Source organism: Girardinichthys multiradiatus, chromosome Y, assembly GCF_021462225.1.
Source record: "Girardinichthys multiradiatus isolate DD_20200921_A chromosome Y, DD_fGirMul_XY1, whole genome shotgun sequence".
In the NCBI taxonomy this organism is placed as follows: domain Eukaryota; kingdom Metazoa; phylum Chordata; class Actinopteri; order Cyprinodontiformes; family Goodeidae; genus Girardinichthys; species Girardinichthys multiradiatus.
The window spans coordinates 6,570,216-6,593,934 of record NC_061818.1 but is presented as its reverse complement, the minus strand read 5'-3'; the positions used below and the strand labels follow the sequence as shown (position 1 = coordinate 6,593,934).

The window sequence follows — 23,719 nt, the reverse complement described above, 5'->3', positions numbered from 1 at the left end:
TTAAATTTGATCTGACTGGATTTCACCAGCCTTATATATTTTTGTCTCTTTTGTGATCAAAAAATGTCAATAATTTCTATCATAGTTTTAGTCATTCCATATGAGTTTTGATTTAGTTTTCATCCGGAAATGAAGGTCATCGATAAAAAGTATGAGGAAAAGTTCTTGGCACCAATGTCCGGCCATTTCTCTGACATCTCGTCAAAAGGTCATCAACATTATGAAGGAAACGTTTTGCTGTTTTAAAACCACTTTTTTGTTTTCAAACCTTGCTTTACCTGGATACAGAAAACCAGCACATGCAAATTTATGCTTACATTCAGTGGGACCTAAAAGGACTTGGATAAGGAAATCATTTACATCCACTAATTTAAAGAAATTATAAAAAAAACATAGAGGAATGAAAACGTTTGATATACAGGGGTTGGACAATGAAACACCCCAATGTGGCTCAATAATATTTAGATCTGGTGACTGTGCAGGCCATGGGAGATGTTCAACTTCACTTTCATGTTCATAAAACCAATCTTTCACCAGTCTTGCTGTGTGTATTGGTGCATTGTCATCCTGATACACGGCACCGCCTTCAGGATACAATGTTTGAACCATTGGATGCACATGGTCCTCAAGAATGGTTCGGTAGTCCTTGGCAGTGATGCACCCATCTAGCACAAGTATTGGGCCAAGGGAATGCCATGATATGGCAGCCCAAACCATTACTGATCCACCCCCATGCTTCACTCTGGGCATGCAACAGTCTGGGTGGTACGCTTCTTTGGGGCTTCTCCACACCGTAACTCTCCCAGATGTGGGGAAAACAGTAAAGGTGGACTCATCAGAGAACAATACATGTTTCACATTGTCCACAGCCCAAGATTTGTGCTCCTTGCACCATTGAAACCGACGTTTGGCATTGGCATGAGTGACCAAAGGTTTGGCTATAGCAGCCCGGCTGTGTATATTGACCCTGTGGAGCTCCGACGGACAGTTCTGGTGGAAACAGGAGAGTTGAGGTGAACATTTAATTCTGCCGTGATTTGGGCAGCCGTGGTTTCATGTTTTTTGGATATAATCCGGGTTAGCACCCAAACATCCCTTTCAGACAGCTTCCTCTTGCGTCCACAGTTAATCCTGTTGGATGTGGTTCGTCCTTCTTGGTGGTATGCTGACATTACCCTGGATACCGTGGCTCTTGATACATCACAAAGACTTGCTGTCTTGGTAACAGATGTGCCAGCAAGACGTGCACCAACAATTTGTCCTCTTTTGAACTCTGGTATGTCACCCATAATGTTGTGTACATTTCAATATTTTGAGCAAAACTGTGCTCTTACCCTGCTAATTGAACCTTCACACTCTGCTCTTACTGGTGCAATGTGCAATCAATGAAGACTGGCTACCAGGCTGGTCCAATTTAGCCATGAAACCTCCCACACTAAAATGACAGGTGTTTCAGTTTCATTGTCCAACCCCTGCATATGTTGTTAGAATTGAATTTTTCCAGCAGCCTGATCAGGCAGTTAAAATCCATTTGCTCTTTAAAACTACGATATTAATTTGTATACACTGACTAATATCTCCATTTTAAATGTTTACTTTTGTAAGCGAAGAGAAAAAAGGAGCAGCTGTCACACATGAAGGGATACACACCTGAAAACTCGCCTATGGGTGTCACCAGCAGACGCACATAAAAGGAAGAAACAAAAAAGAAATGGGTGGAAGGTTAGCACGGGTCAAATTTCTCCTGTATTCCTGCAGCGGAAAATTCAAACATAGCTTAAATAATTCCCAAAGCACTACCATAAAATCCCCTGGAACAAAAACTGAAATATTAAAAATAAAACTTAAACTGAACAAATTCAAAACTGTGATTAACAATGGGCTTTTAGGATAAATCATGACTTTTATGAATAAGAAAGTTCACTAAATATCCATTACACTGAATAACCCTGCCTCAGTTTAAACAAAAAAAGAGTGAAAAAACAAGCAAGTTGGAATAATAAAGAAAAAATGAAAATAGCACTGCATGAGTGGACTTCTGGGGTTAATTGTGCCTGTGATCCAGTATTTTGTGGATGGCATGGCAGTGATGCACTGCTGCAGCTTGCCATGCAGAGAAAGGCACATCCCCAGCCTCACAAGAGCAATATTTCTCTGCAGCTCTTCTAAATGCCTGTGCAACACGGTCATGCTTCTGAGGAACATCTCATTTTAGCCTGTTATGATACATTATAATTCGAGATTAACAACAGCTGCTTTGCAGAAACGTACAGTAAAACTGCTGATAATGCAACAGAGACATCAAATCAGAAAATTACCATACCTAGCAGCTCGGCACCTGCGTCCACGTCCCCAATGATGTCCGACTTGGCGTCTTTGATCTCGTGGTACAGTGAGTCAGTGTTGATGCCGAAGGCCTCGTTAACAATCCCCTGAGAAGGACTGAAACAAAACTACTTTATAAAATTAATTCAGAATTTGAACACATTATAATCAAATTAAACCATAAATAAAATCAATAAAAACACTTTTAAACACAAGTGTATTTTGGGGATTTTATGTGATATATCATCACAAAGTAGTGCATAAATGGGCAGGGAAATGATACATGGGTAATACTCCACAGTTACATACACTTACTGCTACAGATATCCTGGGGTGTATCTGTATCATTTTTGCACATACAGACTAAGGTTTTTGCCCATCTTGCTTTGTCAAATAGCTCAAGCTCAGTCAGATTAGTTGGAGTGTGTCTCTCAATATACATTTTCAATTCATCCATTCATGGTTTGTCTAATAGATTTAGGTCTGGACTTTGACCGAGCCATTCTAACACATGCATAATGCTTTGATCCAACCCATTGCACTGTAGCTCTGGCTGTATTGCTGTCCTGGTGAAGGCCTGGTTTTCTTCCAGGATTGCCCTGTATTTACCTCCACCCACCTCCCCATCAGCTCTAACCAACTCTTCCCTGTTCCTGCTGAGGAAAAGCATCCCCACAGCATAATGCTGCCACCACCACCATGGTTCACTTTGGTATGGACATGCACAGAATGATGCTAAGTTAGTTTTCTGCAACACATACTAGTCTGCATGTAGGCTGGAAAGTTCAGCTTTGGTCACATCTGGACAGAGCCTCTTTGAGCCTCTTCCTCCACATGTTTGCTGTGTCCCTTACATGGCTTGTGGCAAACTTCCAGTGAGACCTCTTATAGCTTACATTCAACAATAGCATTCTTCTTGTTGCTCTTGAGCAAATGTCCTGTTTAAAGATTATCCCACCTGAGTTGCAGCTCCTCCATAGATACCATGGGTATCTTAGCTGCTTCTCTCATTAATGCTCTCCTTGCCTGGCCTGCAAGGTTAGATTGACAGGTTTGCAGTTTTGCCATGCTCTTTTTACTTCTGGATGCTGGATTAATATTGTTTCATAACCCTAACCCTGCTCCACAATGTTATTTCTGACTTGTCTGGTGTGTTCGTAGCTCTTCATCATTTTGTTCTCTGATGTTGATGATGACTATTCCAATTTCTTTTGTAAAAGAATTTAAAACCATACACAATTTTCCTTCCCCTTGTCAATTTTGCACAACCTCGTGCTGATCTATCACACGAAGTTCAGATAAAATGCAGTGAACGTTGTGGTCGTAATATGACACAAATGTACAAATACAGTATTTTAAGATGCATGAAGGTGTATGAATGGTTCTGCAAGGCATTCCATGTGATTTACTAAAACAGCAGGAACAGCAGCATTGTTCCTTAAAGTGACATGTTTGTGACAGATTGTTAGCACAGTAAATGGACACCTAATACTTGCATGGAAATGCTGGATTTTCGTACCTGTTTCCTCCTCCATACAACCTGGAATCCATACCCATCTCCAGCTCTGGTGTAGAATCAATTATTTCCTGAAATTCAGACCATTCATCACTGCTTCCCATACCTAGAAAAGAGACACATACACATGCCATTATGGTGTCTTAGCTGACCTGTGTGTGAGAGCAGATGAAATTGAAGCAGAAATCCTCTCACCGATGCTAACATTCCTGGTTTCTTGGGAAACCTGCACCTCCATGTTCCGACTAAGACGCTTGGGGCTTTTCCTGCGGTTTCTAGTCTCCATCCCGTTGAAGTCGTAGTGCCGGGGGAAGCCCTCGTTGATGGGGGTGATGGTGGCGGAGGGGACGGAGGAGGTGGGTGTATTGGACTTGCTTCCTGTGCTGCTGGGTGTGGCTGCAACCGAGTCAGACTCCGATCCGTCCTCCTGAAGAAGTAGCAGCAGAGATGAAGTGGTGACACGGGCACAGAGAAACAGAGAGACATATTATGCGAGGATCATTGATAAAAATAAATGCTTTCACAAATAACATCAGGCCTCTTCTTTGAACAGACGTTCTGGTTTAAATGCTTTTAAAACTAGTTGAGTTAGACCAGAAATAGTTCTATGACTTGCAGTGTTTTTATACAGCAACTGATAGCCTAAAACTGTCATATAAAGTAGATTTGCTAGTATTCCTTTGTGTTTTAATGTAACATTAATGTTTTAATAATGTATAATTAAGGCCGAAATTCTCGGTGCACCTGGCCGATTAAGTAAAAAAATTCAAAACAAAGAAAATTGATTAATATAAAACAAGAATACAGGAGAAAAATTAAATTTTCTCATATTTATCCTTCTAAAAAAATCCCATTTTTTGCATGTGTTCATTGGTATTTCAACAGTTTATCCTTGGTGAGGAGCTCCAAGTCTTTGAGGTTAGAAGGCCTCCATGCCATCGCCCTAATCTTTAGCCCATTCCACAGATTCTCTGCCAGATTCAAATTAGGACTCTGATTGGACCAATGCAAATGGAAAATTTTACTTCCAGTTTGAAGAAAGATGTTGGTCAAATTTAAAGATTACTTTAACCTGAATTTACCAAGGGTATGAATAATTTGTGGCTAGGCTGTATGCTGACTTAGAATCCTAAATTAAAATAAAATTTGCCTAATTTGGGTTTCCTCCATTCATCCCCGCTTTCAACAAAAACAATGTTATTTCTATGAAAAAAATCAATAAACATGCAATAAAACTATGGCTTTTGCACTGATGGCTTGTGGCCATTTTAAACAGCTACTTTTCTTACCTCCTGCAGCAGTTAGCTGTGTTGCAGCGCTAGCAGAAAACAAAATAGAAATCCTGTTTGAACTGTACTATTTTAATTTGATCTCCTCAATTGCAATGCTACAGATTACACAATTCTGGTCTGTATCCCTGCATATTGAAGAACAAAATTTAGTTTTTTTAGACACCTACAGGGTAAAAATACAAATCAGATTCTTATGTTCATTTACATTTTAAATAAGATTAATCTCCCCATGAATCTTCATGAAAGCACACAAATAATTAAGCAGTCATTTCAAAAGCTATTTTTAAGGAAGATAAAACCTCAAGTGGTTAGCTACAATCAACAAGATTTTAGCTAAATGCATTGAGCGCATTAATTTTGTAACTTTTGGCTAGCAAACAAACTTCATGTCTTAAATTAAAGCAACTGATAGCTACATCTGGATGTCCCCCAAGCAAAAAATCAACTAATAAGCCATAAATAACATTAGTATGAACAGGAACAATAACCTTCTATTGAGTTTGCGTTGTGGTATTTTCATTCGTCTTTCTCTATAACAGTGCTGCAACTACCAGTGGTTTAATCAGCATCTTTGCTTATGAGTAAATGCAATGTTTTTTGTTGTGTCATATAAAATCTGCTTAGTAAAGCTTCTAAACACAGCATTGACAGACCACCATCTACCACACTAAGGGCTGTCACAGTAAAATAATCACACAGTTACAAAGAAAACTGCATGAAAATGATCCAAATAAATGGGATCCCTGCTTGCTTGAGTCAATGTTCATAAACACACAAGTCAGATTTTAAAAGGAGATGGTTGAATTTATGGCTGATATGGTTAAAAACTTAATTTTTCTCTTTAAGCGACACAAGCAGGCGTGGGAGGAGTGGTGGTCCACATGAATGTGGGCATCAGCATTGATGCTAGCCCCTCTCTCTTCCACTTCCCCGGATGTTCATAGGGAGTTGTGGACGAGGACAGGGCCCCTGTCCCACCTGATAGGCGGAGCTGAAGATGGAATGGCCGAGCTCGCTGACCTGCCAGATGTCTTTCCCGGGCATCATCCTAGCCCCCCCGAGACCCCCACGTACCATGCCCTCGCCACCAGGGTACAGGCTCAACGACGGCGGGCGCTCCACTTTGCTGCTGGTGGAAGGGGCACAGAGAAGAGTGGAGAATAATGTGAGACTGGCTGCTGGTTAATACAGCAACTTGCAAAAGTAGTTACATCCCTTTAACCATTTCAAAAATTGCCATGTTAAAACCACACACTTTAAACTGTATTATTAAGGTTTTATGTGATAAAACACATAGTACTGCGTACAGGATAGTGGCCCAATCTGAAAAGTCGAGCTTGCACCAAATTGCACTGAATTGACACCAGTCTTGATTCAGATTCTCACTTCTGGAAACATTTTGACTTAAACCATCTCAGCCATAGCAGCTCTGGTTGAATGTTTAGGGCTGTTTTTCTGCCGGAAGGATGAAGCTCTGCCCCGGTCTCCCGTCCTTTGCAGCCTCTAACCGGTTTTCTTCTAGGACTGCCCTGAATTTAGCCCTATCCATCTGCCAATCAACTCACACCAGCATCCCCTGTGCATGGTGCTGCCACCACCTTGTTTCACCATGGGATGATATGTTCAGGGTAATGTGCTGTGTTAGTTTTTTGCAACATGTAATGATTTGCCTGTAGGCCAAAACGTTTAAATTAGGTCTCATCTGACCTTGTAATTGTTTGCTGTTTCCCCTAACTGGCTTGGAGCAAACTGAAAATAGGACTTCTCGTGGTTTTTTTCTGATCTGCAGATCTCTGCACACCTCCAGAGGTACTTATGGCCACTCGGCTGCTTTTCTGATTACTACCCTCCTTCCAGGAACCTTTGTGTTTCTTAGTCTTACAAATTGACCTTGTCTGAAAGCAATTGGGGCACTGGATTTCATTTAGGGGTATTAGAGTGAATTGAGATGAATGCAAATGGTTGTCAAACCTTTCAGACTTTGTTTGAACTAAATTTAATAAACAGGTATCTGTTTCTTTTCTACCTCACTCTTATTCACTACTTTAGTGCTTAGATCACATAAAATCCCAGTAAAAAAACTACAGGTTTGTGGTTGTAATGAGGCAAAATGTAAGGTTTATTATTACTCTTGCAAAGCACTAGAGTTTGATCTTATTCAATCACTTCTTCCCCGGCAGGACTGGGGGCATTCCGGCATGCTTTAAGATGGAAAAAAACTGAAATACATCACATGTCAAACTATACACAGTGTCTCACAGACATTACTGTTCAAATCTTGCTCATTTAAAGGAATAATTCAACATTTTCAGGGCTTAGCTTTGAAAACATCACAACTAAACTAAATGAACTGGTCTCTACTTAGCATTTAGTGTATATATACAGATATCTCTCCTAGTTGAATCCAGTTAATAAAACAAGAGCATCTGAAACAGCCATAAAAGGTACTCAACTCCACTCTACAGGTAACATCAGTGATCAAGGAAACACCATGAACAACAGACAAAAAGGCAGGCAAGACGACCAAAATACGAGAAAAACATGAAGGAGAAAAAGGAGAAGGTGGATTAGGAAATCTGGACAAGATGTTTAATGCATTCCTTATTTTAACATTTTATTTCAGAATAGAAAATTGGCACATTCGTTAACAGTTTTTACAAGCAAATGCATAAGGGATTTCTTTTTTTATAGCTGCGTACAACAGTTTGAGCACTCCTTGTCAATATTGCATCAATGTTCCTAACAAAACTAGTTACTGTTATTATGCTCAGGTTGTAAAAATAATAATGAAAGGAGTATACTTTTTAAAAGGTTATTTCATGGAAAAGACCATACATTTTTCTATTAAGCATAGAGGAGGAACAATCATGAAGTACCAAAGAATCCTCTCTAAAGTTATGTCAAAGTTTTTAAACTTTAAAAATGACGTAATCTGACTTTATGAATCATTTACAGCTTTTAGAGACATAAATTTTGACTTTGGGTGCTCAAACGTCCACATGACACCGTTTAATCTCAGCAAAAATGGAAGAAGGTAGAATCTGTGGTTCTTAGTAACGTTTTGACTCCAAGCAGGTTTTGTTTATAGGATGCAGCTGAGGAAAGTGGGGAGAGGGAAGCTGTGGTACCATGTTGCATTTACCTTTTCCTCCATGAGGGGCGTTCACTGTGCAAACAGCAGCACAGAGACCAAGCCAGCAGGACAGACAAGACAAACAGATTATTGAACGACACAGCATGCCATGATGACCCACACAAACACACAGGTACACCTTTAGATTATAGTTCTAATGAATTTTTACAGCTCTGTTTTTCCTCTGCTTCTAAACAGTGGATGTTTCATTGCAGGAGCTGCTCTCCTAGTTTTCCAAAATAATGCATTCTGTAAACCTCAAAGGGGTTCAAAAAGCCTCATTCAAGGTTTGCAGCATCATGATTTATTGCATCAGATACTGCTGTTAAAATGTGTTGGGATGCAGTATGGAGTTACTTTAAAAAGATCATCATGCAGGAAAAGACTTATATGCAGTACAGTAACTAAAGCTGCACCAGATGTTTTCCTCATGCCCTAAGGCTTGCTCAGCCTTGCAAGCTGATAAATGAGCACCAAAATTACTTTTTTCCCAATGATTTCCCAAAAGGCTGGCACACAGCCTCTGATCTGTATCAGTGGGACAGACAAGCTGTTCTCCACAGCATGATGATGACACATAAAAATCCTGACATGTTCAGAACACAACACAAAAACCTTCCAACAACACAATGTGTGAGAGCTACAACTCCACACATGAATAACAGAGACAAGCCCATGCACAAGACAACGTCCACTCACGGTCGTCCACAGCCGGGGCCTTCTGGTTGGCCGTTACTCCCTGCCTGCTGCAGTTTGGACCGCTCTATGTGCTCTACGTACGTCTGAATCATCTGGGGACCAACATATTGAAAACTCCTTTTAAAACAGTAGTGAAGCTAAAACAGAGAACATTTGGCCTGCTTCATTTGACACTACATTGACAATTAGGGTTAGGATTTACAGTTTATAGGTCAAAAATTACTTTCAATTATTTTTACCCATATTCATTATTTTCATTATTTTGTCCATTTTTGTTGCTGAAAGGCTCAGTCCCTGTCTCATCTGGTCAAAGCACAAGCCCAATTTAAATCCCATAGAGTTTAAGCAAACTCCACATTTTTAGGTTAGCTTTGGTGGCAAGATAAACAGGGGTCCCTGTCCTGCTTATCGACCAGTGGCTAGAGGAAATGGGCCTCAGTGTCATATCATGTTTAAATACCAGGGAAACACTAAGTTATAGATTGGTATTTAAAAACTTTAGAGATTCTCTGATCAACCAAAAATCTACAGTAAAAAGAAGAAAAGAAGTTGCACTACAAGCCTACATAGATAAACGTGTTCTGACTCCCACTGCAACAGAATGACACAGGCCTGCTTTGGGAACTCTTACCGCTTGTTCTTGACACATATTCTGGGCAGAGCTTTTTTCTTGTGTGTCAAACAACGATTGTGATTGGTCAGGAATATAAAATGGGCATGGTTAATACACCGACAAGTGTTGTAGTGGGAGGGTCCTATGAGGACTTCTCAGGAGTTTTGCACTTGAGTTCTTGTGAAGTATGAAATATCAGAATCAGAATCAGAATCAGCTTTATTGCCAAGTTCGTACATACAAACAAGGAATTTGCCTCCGGTACACTTTGCTCTTTTGTTCTGTTTTTGCATTACAGAATATACAAATTTACAATTTACAATTTACAATATACACATATCTAATAAAAAAGATGCATTTGCAACATCTGTATGCTGTTGAATCTGGCCAGAATTGAGTTTGTTCTTAAAATCTCGAACAAAAGGCCCATATATATTTTGTTTATGCAAAGTATATATGGGCCTTTAAACATTCGTAAAATAAGCAAAACGCAAATAATATTGCTTACCTCAGTGTGGCGCTGGTGAAGAGCGTTGAACTCCTTCTTCATCTCTGCTTCACGCTCTTCAAGACGAGTGACTGGGAGAAAATAAAAGAAATGTGTCTTTCTAATTCTAATGAAACAAAAAATAACAGTCAGGGCACACTTAATACAAAATAAATGATAATGTTCTGAAAACCACAAAACTTAAAAGTATTTTTTTTCTAAAATTCAACTTATCCTCGCAGACTGGGTCTTTATTATTATGGTCCTCAGCACAAAGCAAAGACCAAACATGAGTCAGTCAGTCATTTTCTACCGCTTATTCCATAGTGGGTCACAGTTGAGCTGGAGCCTATCTCCAGCAGTCTATGGGCGAAAGGCAGGGTACACCCTGGACAGGTCGCCAGCCCATCGCAGGGCAACACACAAACAACCATGCACACACTCATTCATACACCTAAGGGCAATTTAGAGAGACCAATTAACTTAATAGGCATGTCTTTGGACTGTGGGAGGAAGCCGGAGTACCCGGTGAGAACCCACGCATGCACGGGAAGAACATGCAAACTCCATGCAGAAAGACCCCCGGCCGGGAATCGAACCCAGGACCTTCTTGCTGCAAGGCAACAGTGCTCCCAACTGTGCCACTGTGCAGTTTGGGCTGCAAACATGATTCAATTAGGATAAATCAGGCTATTTCCAGGCTTTAGCTTGAGTTTCTGCTTTCAGTGGTCAGGTTTATTTCATATAATACAGAACAGCTACTCACTCTGGTCGGAGTAGTTCTTTGTCTTTAGCTCTAACTGCTTCCCCTGCAGCTCCAGAAGCTCCACCTGCATCTGCAGCTCCTTCTTATCCGCTTCCAGGCTGTCCTCAAATTCAATGAATTTCTAAAAGGAGAGAAAAACTATCACACTTAAAAAAATCAACTTAAGAAAAAGTTAAACGTTTTACAGTGTTATAGTGATCTGATTGGCTACCAAAACACAGCAAATTGTTGACTGCTGTGTAGAGCACCCTGATTATGACTGAGACCAGGTTTCAGCTATTCCTGTGTGTTTTTATCACATTTTACATAACTTGTCTCACTTGGAGATATGCAGACATTTTACTTTTTGTTTCAGCGTGTAAACTGTAGGGACTGAGCCACACAGAGCTCCACACTCCTGTGTCTCTGTTTTTGTTTCTCATAAAGCTGTTTACAATGTCGCCCTTTTTTTCCAGTGCTGTAAGTACACAGAGGCTTAATACTGTAATCCTCTGACTGCAGGGCAGAACCACAATTATTTTGCAGCAGAGACACACAACTGTACATGGAATAGCTCTTACAAATAAACTCATTCTAACACTTTAAAGTCACCTAATATCTGTTAGGAAACAAACCTATTTACAACATAAATTGTTGATTTTAAAGGAAAAGTCTTTTCAAAGCAAAAATGTTCATAAACCGGATTGTAAAACAAAAGGGAAAATTATACATTTTTTTTCAACATTTCTTATGAAAAAAAGCAGGAAAATGTTCCAAGCATTGGTTTTCTGCCCCCTTTACTTTGATACCCTTAAATAACATCCAGCACACGCAAGAGGTTCTACTAGGTAAATAGAGTCCAGCTATGTGTTATTTAACAGCTGTTCTGTGAAGGCCCGAGAGGTTTGTTCACTCCACAAATCCGGCCTTTATGGAACAGTGGCCACAAGAAAGTCATTTTCAAAAAAAGCCACAAGAAGTCCCATTTGCAGTTTGTCACAATCCATGTAGGGGACACAGAGTGCACAGTGGTCACGGTGCACTCCACAGATGAGATCATAACGGATCTGTTTTGGGCTACATGTAAGCTACACTGTAAGGCTCGGAGCTAACACTGCACTTTTCCTGAAAAACATCATCCCCATGGTGAAACAAGGTGGTGGTAGAATCATATTGTAGGGATGCTTTCCTTCAGTGAGGATAGGAAAGCTGTTCAGAGCTGATGGGAAGATGAATGGGGCCAAATACAGGGCAATCCTGGACGAAAACCTGTTAGAGGCTGCAGAAGACTAGGAGGGTCACCTTCTAGCAAGACAACAACCATAAACAACTGGCCAGAGTTACACTACAATGGCTTAGATCAAACCATATTTCTGTGTTAGAATGACCTAGTCCAAGTCCAGACCTAAATCCAATTAAGAATCTGGAAACCTCTTCTTTACATCAACCTGACAGAGCTTATATTTCATGAAAAAAAAATAGGCCAAAAGAATCAGCTTCTATGTATCGCTGTGGAGTTGGAGTTGAAGATGCCATCATACACCTGCTTCAACAAACCCACTGTCATCTGGACAAAGCCAGCAGCACTGTGAGGATCATGTTCTTTGATTTCTCCAGTGCATTTAATACAATCCAACCTGATTTGCTTTGTCAGAAACTCCAGAAGACTCAGGTGGAGGCCTCAACAATCTCCTGGATCAAAGACTACCTGACAAACAGACCACAGTTTGTGAGACTGAAGGGTTATGAGTCTAACCAGATAGTCAGCCGCACAGGAGCACCACAGAGGACTGTACTCTCACCATTCCTTTTCACTCTGTACACCTCAGACTTCCAGTGCAAGACAGACTCCTGTCATCTGCAGAAATACTCGGATGATTCTGCAGTCGTGGGGTGGATCAGAGATGGACAAGAAGCTGAGTACAGGAAGGTGGTGGACCGCTTTGTAGCATGGTGTGGAAACAATCATCTCATCTTGAACGTAAATAAAACAAAGGAGATGATTGTTGATTTTAAGAGAAACGGGAATAAGTCAGACACTGTTTCCATCATGGGAGAAGAAGTGGAGGTGCTGGAGGAGTATAAATACCTCGGTGTTCACCTGGACAACAGACTAGAGTGGAGATGCAACCATGAAACCATCTACAAGAAGGGACAGAGCAGACTGTACTTCTTGAGGAAGCTTAGGTCCTTTGATGTTTGCAGCAAGATGCTGCATATCTTCTATAAGTGTTGTGGAGAGTGTGATCTCTTCTGCCATCATCTGCTGGGGAAGCAGCATCAGAGCCAGGAACTTAAAAAAAATCCACAAGCTGATAAAAAAGGCTGCCTCTGTTCTGGGGACTCCTCTGGAACCTCTGGGGATCTGCACGTCTTGGGAGAACCTCGTGCAACATAGAGGCACAGGCAAAGGATGCAATTCTATGAATAGGAACAAAACTACCACACTGAGCAGGACAAACATAAAAATAACTTTGTCTTGGGTCCTGTATACAGTCTGTCTAGGATCAATAATTCTGCAGGTATCCTTGTGATGATGGAGTGGATCTAATTTACTTCCCTGACAAACCAGAGCTAAGTGCATTTGAATGCAGTTTGGTCACAGTTTCAGCAATATATAATGTGTGATACCTGTGAAGAGAGTGAAGTGCAAACAGCACGGAATATGCTGAGAAATCTGCTTTAAATCCCCATTGACTCGATGTCAGGTCATACTTGTTTGTTTAGGATTAAACCTGAGGATTTTTTTGTGGAAAAGATTTAACCCAAATAAGATTAAAGGCAAAACAAACAAAACAAAAAAAGACAAAAAAACAAAAACAGAAGCACAATGTGTAAAACCTGTGATCCTCAGTGATGAAACCTGATCAGTCCATTACAGAAAAAAGAGCATCTTATTTTAAAGACTAGTAATGGAAGTCTTGATATATGGGCCCCATCCGAGGTGCTGTCTTTGTTTCCCATCAACTGTGGCCCCACAACCTTGTAATCGGAGCTGCTTTTTGCTCCACGGTCCCTAAATTTACTCAAGAGGGTGTTTTAATGTATTCCAAGATTTCCTCCATATTTTCTTCTCCTATTAGCTTTTTGCTTTTAACCTGAGTCCCACTGCAGCTCCATAAACTTGAGCCTGTTTCTTTGGATCTGTTTTTATCCCTCTGTCTGCCTCTTACAAGCACAAATCGGGTTACAGTGCCAGTGCTCTGTGCGCTATTGATTTCCTTGACTGCAATTGTGAGGACGTCGTCCCATCCCCCACTGAGCAGTGCTCATGGTCAGACAAAACGATCTGTTTATCCGTCAAAGGAAAAAAAAGAGGATATTTTGATGTAAAGAACAAACGGAGCTGTTAAGTATAAAGGGGGGACATATTTTCTGTTCTTTCAGACATGGAAGTCAGTGTGATCGCAGTCACTCACAAACTGTGGGCTTATCCTACTAAAAGCTTTCCAGTTTTCCCTCACTTCCACACTAAATCAACCATCTGAGGATGCTATGTGATAGAATCATTATCTATGCTTTATTACACTAGCAACTTGCTGACCAGAATTGCTCTTTAAAAATGATTTTGCGTGTGATAAAAGACCTGCAACGTTTCATCTGTGATCCACCTGAGATATCCAGCTCCAGTCCTGCATGTTTTAAGTGCATCTAAACTCCAACACAGCTGACAGTAAACACTTGAATTAAGTCCTCAGTAGGTCCTGAAGATGTGCAAAGCCCTGGTTATGTTGAAGCAGGAAAGATCTAAGCATGCAGGGTACCGACCCACTGAAGATCTTGTTTATGATTGACAAATGTTCCATCATTTTTTATTGATTTATTTATTTCTATTTTTACAAAAACGGCCTTTTCAGTTCCTCTCAGACTTCAGGCAGAGCCAGTTCAAGGTTGCATGGGGATTGAATTTTTGGGGGCCCTTGACTTGATCATCATCTTGGTCACTACACCTCGTTTCTTAAAGGAAATGGCCAAAGGTGTGGAGAGCAGTTTCTAAAGTTACACACAAAAAAATGAAATGCAATATTTGTGACATTTAACATTTCATACATTTTTATGAAATTTGAAATTAAAAATAGGGGGAATAAAACACAGTTCAATCATCAAACACAAACCCAAAGTGCCCATTGACGTCTAAACGGGTCCTTTACTCTAGGTATTTCCAGGAAAATAAAATTAAAGATAAATAAAAAATATATAAAAAGTGCTTCAATGTTATATCTCACTTTTGTAGGAATTAAGTTTTTTTTTCTGGCAATTACATATTTATTTAACATATTAAAGTTGTGTTAAATATGCTTTGCTCTGTTTATCAGCATTTGGGAAATCCTTTTAAGAACAAAGCCTGTTTTATAAGGGAACTAATAATTGTGTCCCCATCTGTATTTAACCTGACTTTGACAGATTTTAAAGCAAACTCTGGCCAGTAGCTTTAAATGAGCAGCATCTGGGATGAAGCTGAGCTTTTCGGTTTGACCTATTAACCTGGTCTGGCAGTTATGTTAGGTGTCAGTTTTTGTCTAAATAAACTAAATAGACTTGTTAAAGTCAGGAAAAAAAGAGGTCAAACGGATTGACCTTAGTGTCGGCTGCAGAAAACTATAAACTGAGAGATTTATTTGCTTATGTTAAGAGTATGCATATAACGCATCTAACAGCAGAAAACATTAGACTGCTGACATTAAATGTATGACTGTTAACATAATATTTTTACTTTGTTTGATGTCACCTAGAGCACGTGTCAGTATTTTGAATCTTAAGATTATTTACACAAAGTTTAAAATAAGCTTACGTTTAAACGTGACAGCTGATATGAAGTTTTGAGACTGTTTTAAAGTAGTAAATTTCAGTCACAGGTAGCAAATAACAGGTAGGTATGTTCGTGCATGCCAGAGCTTCGAAAAGATATATCCAGAGTTGTATGATTTTCATTACAGATAAAAAAAAGTAAGGAATGTGGATAAGCTGCAAATGAGCACCTACAAAATACGGCACACTACATAAGATCAGGTACAAAAACAAACCGCTTTACTGCAGCTCACACTATCAATCCTATGGCAGCCAGCCAGGAATCAAGTAGATATTCTGTCTGAGATTTTGAGTGCTCTTGTGGCCCCCTGCTGGCCTGGAGGGCCCAAAGCAGGAGCTTAGTTCCCTTATGCCTCAGGTCAGCTTTGTTAATAGGTGTCACCTGTATGTCTGTGTGACTGATTTGAACTCCAACTCAGCTGAGTATTTATGGGTTTTTTATGTTTTCTGTTACCTCTTTGTGAGTTACTGTATTTACATTGCTAACAAACAAAAAACATTGTCGGAGTTGTTGGGATGATCAAAACACTCTAAACTTGCTACTAATGTAATAGCTATTATTTTTGATGTACACCGCTGTATCTTCTCTTTCTGTTCTTCCTGTTTTGTCAAGTAGATTCACTCGCCAAGAGTGATGCTGCACTCCAACTACTGTTGCTAGACTCTGCTCATTATCACCAAGTACAGTATTAACTTGCAGCCTATCATTTCTACTTTTGAGTTTGCATATTGAGAGCTTTTATTGTAGATTTGCATATACTTCAGAGGCCTGGTGAACTTATTACTGATAAACTGCTTTTCTGACGTCTAAAAGTACTGTGAATAACAGCAGCTGAAAGATTACTGGGTGTATACAAAGGTTTTTGTGACAGACAAAAGAACAGGCTTGAACTGTGCCATTTTAATATCCCATGCATATGCGGCACACTAATTTATATCTAGCTGGGACCGTTTAAAATACTCGAATTAAACATTTTTGCTTACCGTACCAATTTTATGTACACAGTTGCTCAAAAAAGCCAACTTTTCTTTTGACTCTACTGTGATAAAACTAGCAACATTAACTTATGACTGTTAGCATAACTATTCAACTAATTTCTTTTTTCCCTGTAAAATTACAGTCAGTGATGGTATTTAATGGAGTTACTTTGGTTTCTACCCAGGGTGGCATGGGTGGTTTGGTGCCAACAATCAAAGGAAGCATCATTCAATTGCTCCATGAAGAGTTTTTCTATTGCCTATTTACGTGGCCATCAGTGATCAGTATACGAAAATACTGCTCTCATCACTGGGAACTGATGACGCTGAGGTTTGTATGTGATTTGTTAAAACCTTGATGCTGTTTTTGGAGTCCGGTTTGCATTTCACAATCTCAAAATCTTACATACACTGCTCAAAAAATAAAGGGAACACCTAAACAACACAATACAGGTCCTTCTCAAAATATTAGCATATTGTGATAAAGTTCATTATTTTCCATAATGTCATGATGAAAATTTAACATTCATATATTTTAGATTCATTGCACACTAACTGAAATATTTCAGGTCTTTTATTGTCTTAATACGGATGATTTTGGCATACAGCTCATGAAAACCCAAAATTCCTATCTCACAAAATTAGCATATCATTAAAAGGGTCTCTAAACGAGCTATGAACCTAATCATCTGAATCAACGAGTTAACTCTAAACACCTGCAAAAGATTCCTGAGGCCTTTAAAACTCCCAGCCTGGTTCATCACTCAAAACCCCAATCATGGGTAAGACTGCCGACCTGACTGCTGTCCAGAAGGCCACTATTGACACCCTCAAGCAAGAGGGTAAGACAAAGAAAGACATTTCTGAACGAATAGGCTGTTCCCAGAGTGCTGTATCAAGGTACCTCAGTGGGAAGTCTGTGGGAAGGAAAAAGTGTGTCAGAAAACGCTGCACAACGTGAAGAGGTGACCTGACCCTGAGGAAGATTGTGGAGAAGGGCCGATTCCAGACCTTGGGGGACCTGCGGAAGCAGCGGACTGAGTCTGGAGTAGAAACATCCAGAGCCACCGTGCACAGGCGTGTGCAGGAAATGGGCTACAGGTGCCACATTCCCCAGGTCAAGCCACTTTTGAACCAGAAACAGCGGCAGAAGCGCCTGACCTGGGCTACAGATAAGCAGCACTGGACTGTTGCTCAGTGGTCCAAAGTACTTTTTTCGTTGTCATTCGGAAATCAAGGTGCCAGAGTCTGGAGGAAGACTGGGGAGAAGGAAATGCCAAAATGCCAGAAGTCCAGTGTCAAGTACCCACAGTCAGTGATGGTCTGGGGTGCCGTGTCAGCTGCTGGTGTTGGTCCACTGTGTTTTATCAAGGGCAGGGTCAATGCAGCTAGCTATCAGGAGATTTTGGAGCACTTCATGCTTCCATCTGCTGAAAAGCTTTTTGGAGATGAAGATTTCATTTTTCAGCACGACCTGGCACCTGCTCACAGTGCCAAAACCACTGGTAAATGGTTTACTGACCATGGTATCACTGTGCTCAATTGGCCTGCCAACTCTCCTGACCTGAACCCCATAGAGAATCTGTGGGATATTGTGAAGAGAACATTGAGAGACTCAAGACCCAACACTCTGGATGAGCTAAAGGCCGCTATCGAAGCATCCTGGGCCTCCATAAGACCTCAGCAGTGCCACAGGCTGATTGCCTCCATGCCACGCCGCATTGAAGCAGTCATTTCTGCAAAAGGATTCCCGACCAAGTATTGAATGCATAACTGTACATGATTATTTGAAGGTTGACGTTTTTTGTATTAAAAACACTTTTCTTTTATTGGTTGGATGAAATATGCTAATTTTGTGAGATAGGAATTTTGGGTTTTCATGAGCTGTATGCCAAAATCATCCGTATTAAGACAATAAAAGACCTAAAATATTTCAGTTAGTGTGCAATGAATCTAAAATATATGAATGTTAAATTTTCATCATGATATTACGGAAAATAATGAATTTTATCACAATATGCTAATATTTTGAGAAGGACCTGTATAACTCCAAGTAAATCAAACTTCTGTGAAATCAAACTGTCCACTTAGGAAGCAACACTGATTGACAATCAATTTCACATGTTGTTGTGTAAATGGAATAGACAACAGGGGGAAATCTTTGGCGATTAGCAAGACACACTCAATAAAGGAGTGGTTCTGCAGGTGGGGACCACAGACCACTCTTCAGTACCGATGCTTTCTGACTGATGCTTTGGTCTCTTTTGAATGTTGGTGGTGCTTTCACACTCGTGGTAGCATGAGACAGACTCTACAACCCACACAAGTGGCTCAGGTAGTGCAGCTCATCCAGGATGGTACATCAATGCGAGCTGTGGCAAGAAGGTTTGCTGTGTCTGTCAGCGTAGTGTCCAGAGCCTGGAGGCGCTACCAGGAGACAGGCCAGTACACCAGGAGACGTGGAGGAGGCCGTAGGAGGGCAACAACCCAGCAGCAGGACCGCTACCTCCACCTTTGTGCAAGGAGGAACAGGAGGAGCACTGCCAGAGCCCTGCAAAATGACTTCCAGCAGGCCACAAATGTGCACGTGTCTGCACAAACGGTTAGAAACCGACTCCATGAGGATGGTATGAGGGCCCTACGTCCACAAATGGTGGTTGTGCTCACAGCCCAACACCGTCCAGGATTGGCAAATTCACCACTGGCGCCCTGTGCTCTTCACAGATGAAAGCAGGTTTACACTGAGCACATGTGACAGACATGACAGAGTCTGGAGACACCATGGAGAGCGATCTGCTGCCTGCAACATCCTTCAGCATGACCGGTTTGGCAGTGGGTCAGTAATGGTGTGGGGTGGCATTTCTTTGGAGGGTCGCACGGCCCTCCATGTACTCGCCAGAGGTAGCCTGACTGCCATTAGGTACCAAGATGAGATCCTCAGACCCCTTGTGAGACCATATGCTGGTACGGTTGGCCCTGGGTTCCACCTAATGCAGGACAATGCTAGACCTCATGTGTTGCTGGAGTGTGTCAGCAGTTCCTGCAAGATGAAGACATTGAAGCTAGGACTGGCCCGCCCGTTCCCCAGACCTGAATCCGATTGAGCACATCTGGGACATCATGTCTCGCTCCATCCACCAACGTCACGTTGCACCACAGACTGTCCAGGAGTTGGTGGATGCTTTAGTCCAGGTCTGGGAGGAGATCCCTCAGGAGACCATCCACCGTCTCATCAGGAGCATCTCCAGGCATTGTAGGGAGGTCATACAGGCACGTAGAGGCCACACACACAATACTGAGCCTCATTTTGACTTGTTTTAAGGACATTATGTCAAAGTTGGATCAGCCTGTAGTGTGTTTTACCACTTTAATTTTGTGTGTGACTCCACATCCAGGCCTCCATTGGTTAATAAATTTGATTTCCATTGATGATTTTTGTGTGATTTTGTTGTCAGCACATTCAACTTTGTACAGAACAAAGTATTCAATGAGAATATTTCATTCATTCAGATCTAGGATGTGTTATTTGAGTTTTCCCTTTTTTTTTTTTTAGCAGTTTATTTACAGGTCCTTCTCAAAATATTAGCATATTGTGATAAAGTTCATTATATTCCATAATGTCATGATGAAAATTTAACATTCATAAATTTTAGATTCATTGCACACTAACTGAAATATTTCAGGTCTTTTATTGTCTTAATACAGATGATTTTGGCATACAGCTCATGAAAACCCAAAATTCCTATCTCACAAAATTAGCATATCATTAAAAGGGTCTCTAAACGAGCTATGAACCTAATCATCTGAATCAACGAGTTAACTCTAAACACCTGCAAAAGATTCCTGAGGCCTTTAAAACTCCCAGCCTGGTTCATCACTCAAAACCCCAATCATGGGTAAGACTGCCGACCTGACTGCTGTCCAGAAGGCCACTATTGACACCCTCAAGCAAGAGGGTAAGACACAGAAAGAAATTTCTGAATGAATAGGCTGTTCCCAGAGTGCTGTATCAAGGCACCTCAGTGGGAAGTCTGTGAGAAGGAAAACGTGTGGCAGAAAACGCTGCACAACGAGAAGAGGTGACCGGACCCTGAGGAAGATTGTGGAGAAGGGCCGATTCCAGACCTTGGGGGACCTGCGGAAGCAGTGGACTGAGTCTGGAGTAAAAACATCCAGAGCCACCGTGCACAGGCGTGTGCAGGAAATGGGCTACAGGTGCCGCATTCCCCAGGTCAAGCCACTTTTGAACCAGAAACAGCGGCAGAAGCGCCTGACCTGGGCTACAGAGAAGCAGCACTGGACTGTTGCTTAGTGGTCCAAAGTACTTTTTTCGGATGAAAGCAAATTCTGCATGTCATTTGGAAATCAAGGTGCCAGAGTCTGGAGGAAGACTGGGGAGAAGGAAATGCCAAAATGCCAGAAGTCCAGTGTCAAGTACCCACAGTCAGTGATGGTCTGGGGTGCCGTGTCAGCTGCTGGTGTTGGTCCACTGTGTTTTATCAAGGGCAGGGTCAATGCAGCTAGCTATCAGGAGATTTTGGAGCACTTCATGCTTCCATCTGCTGAAAAGCTTTATGGAGATGAAGATTTCATTTTTCAGCACGACCTGGCACCTGCTCACAGTGCCAAAAAACCACTGGTAAATGGTTTACTGACCATGGTATCACTGTGCTCAATTGGCCTGCCAACTCTCCTGACCTGAACCCCATAGAGAATCTGTGGGATATTGTGAAGAGAACGTTGAGAGACTCAAGACCCAACACTCTGGATGAGCTAAAGGCCGCTATCGAAGCATCCTGGGCCTCCATAAGACCTCAGCAGTGCCACAGGCTGATTGCCTCCATGCCACGCCGCATTGAAGCAGTCATTTCTGCCAAAGGATTCCCGACCAAGTATTGAGTGCATAACTGTACATGATTATTTGAAGGTTGACGTTTTTTGTATTAAAAACACTTTTCTTTTATTGGTCGGATGAAATATGCTAATTTTGTGAGATAGGAATTTTGGGTTTTCATGAGCTGTATGCCAAAATCATCCGTATTAAGACAATAAAAGACCTGAAATATTTCAGTTAGTGTGCAATGAATCTAAAATATATGAATGTTAAATTTTCATCATGACATTATGGAAAATAATGAACTTCATCACAATATGCTAATATTTTGAGAAGGACCTGTAGACTGGTCAGACCTCAACTAGATATTTTTGCAATGAAAATAAGTGCTTTACAACAGGAGCTGTATTCTATTTATGAAAACATAAAAGAGCTTCACCAGTGATGCTTAGCTTTAGGACCACCACAGATTGAGAAAGGTTTTAACAAAAGAAATACATAACGACAGGTCAGACAAGGACTGATTTATTCTACAATGATCGTGAATGTTTGCATCAGTCTGATGTTGACCGATGAGTCTAGAAGAACAATACCATCTAGTTCGTAGTGTTTCTGAAAGTTACATTATTGTTTTTTGTTCGTTTGTTCTTTGCAAAAGTGGCTTCATTGATGGACGAGGTATGTGTTTGTTGTGTGGTAGCAGTAGGAGGAGTTCGCCCCAGGAGGCCATTTATGCAAAAAACCGCCACTTTTTTGTCATGGCCAGATAATTTGAACCTTAAGAATTTTACGTTATTTTAAGCTTGCCAATCAGAAACCATCAAACATTTCAAAGCAGGCCCATTCTTGACTAAAAATGTGAAGCTTTATGCTTGAGAAGCAATCGTGGAGGCCCCCTGCTGGGCCCAAACAGCTTCCTGGTCCGCTTATGCCTTGGACCGCAGCTTTACTACACTGCCGAAACTGCTATGCATCTATTATTACATAGGCAGGACTGTAAAAACAATCTTTATATTTATATTTAAATAAACTGAAGGACACTGTTGTCAACAGTCTTAATATAACCAATCATCTCCAGAAGAGCCTGCGACTGAAGCTGGAGGTGATGATGAGGATGAAGGACTGTTACTCACCTCCTCCGCCTGCTTACGCAGCGCTTTCTCCCGTTCATACTGGGTAATGAGCTGCTCGTTGTCCTCCTTCAGCAGCTCCAGCTCCACTTCGTGCTCCTGGTTTTCGGTGAGCACCGCGTCCAGGTTCTCCAGGACGTTGACGACCAGCGGCATCAGCTCCTTCACCACCTCCTCGTCGTAGCTGTGGATGAGCCGCTCGAACTCCCGGTAGATGCTGTTGGCCAGGCCCGACACCCGCTCCGACATCACGGTGCCGGAGCCGTAGTCGTCCTGGTACACCACCTCGTCTATCTCTATCATCTTGGCACCTGGATGAGGCTCAGCCAAATGTTCAGGCCTGTTAGGTTAGAGTGTCACAGTGTTATGATCCAGTCCGCTCTGAGGGGAAAATAGACGATATTCAATCACCGTCTCTCCTCTAACCGGCTACAGGAAGCGCTTATTCAATTCTTTGCAGATGCACGCGTTACGCGTGCTGGATAACCTTGAGCTTTAAAAGGAAAATATGTGTTAGAAATGCTCTAATGTACAGAGCTGTACCGGTAGTAGTCTTAGCAGGCTTTGGCCCCCAGGCGTGGCCCAGCCTTTGGCCCCCTCCCACGGAGTGATCCAGCCTGGGGTTCGGCCCTCTCCCAGGCCATGCCGAGGAACGAAATGCCTCCGTCGATGATGTTGCACCTGCTTCTCAGCAGCCGCAGCCGTGGACCCCTGCCATTACCCTGATTGGGAAAATAAATAAATAAATAAATAGGTGAATAAATAATCCTAGTCCTCCAATTGCCGCTATAGCCGCGGTTCTCCCATGTTTTCCTCCTCTTCTGGCGGGCCGCCGATGAAGCTGAGTCGGGCGTTGATGGTGATGTCTCCCTTTGGGAGAGGCTCTCTCTGCTGTTCAGATGGAGGAGCCAGCTGACCGAGTCTGCTCAACGTCACGCCGTCAGTCAAGTCAAACACGCAAACAAGAAAACAGCTGCATGATTTCAAAATAAAAGCTGGCTCAATGCGCCTTGGAAGAGCATTCTTCTAGAGTCATTACCGTCTCTAACTTGTTTATTATATGCATTATATATATATTCTATTGTTGTATTTGCACATACATTATTGAATTAAGTAGTGGGGCAGACCTTCATAAATATTTATACCTTTTGACCTTTT

General features: G+C 41.5%; 1 protein-coding gene across 32 annotated transcripts in view; it reads right to left on the bottom strand.

Annotated features, from left to right (window-relative positions):
- LOC124864123 (C-Jun-amino-terminal kinase-interacting protein 3-like) overlaps nt 1-23,485 on the bottom strand; it is a 43,026-nt gene extending 19,541 nt beyond the window's left edge. For 3 of the 32 annotated variants that reach the window (XM_047358768.1, XM_047358778.1, XM_047358763.1), the window contains exons 1-11: nt 22,565-23,482; nt 10,832-10,952; nt 10,087-10,157; nt 8,966-9,057; nt 8,276-8,299; nt 7,587-7,592; nt 6,112-6,262; nt 4,037-4,268; nt 3,845-3,947; nt 2,324-2,442; nt 1,651-1,662 (exon numbers count right to left, since the gene is read on the bottom strand). In XM_047358768.1, the coding sequence (XP_047214724.1) occupies nt 1,651-1,662; nt 2,324-2,442; nt 3,845-3,947; nt 4,037-4,268; nt 6,112-6,262; nt 7,587-7,592; nt 8,276-8,299; nt 8,966-9,057; nt 10,087-10,157; nt 10,832-10,952; nt 22,565-22,864 (1,231 nt within the window). In that variant the 5' untranslated portion in view covers nt 22,865-23,482. Of the gene's footprint in view, nt 1-1,650; nt 1,663-2,323; nt 2,443-3,844; nt 3,948-4,036; nt 4,269-6,111; nt 6,263-7,586; nt 7,593-8,275; nt 8,300-8,965; nt 9,058-10,086; nt 10,158-10,831; nt 10,953-22,564 lie in introns of all 32 variants that reach the window. The other 29 variants (XM_047358758.1, XM_047358774.1, XM_047358788.1 and 26 more) reach the window with 27 other exon arrangements.
- Between the last annotated feature and the right edge of the window lie 234 nt (nt 23,486-23,719).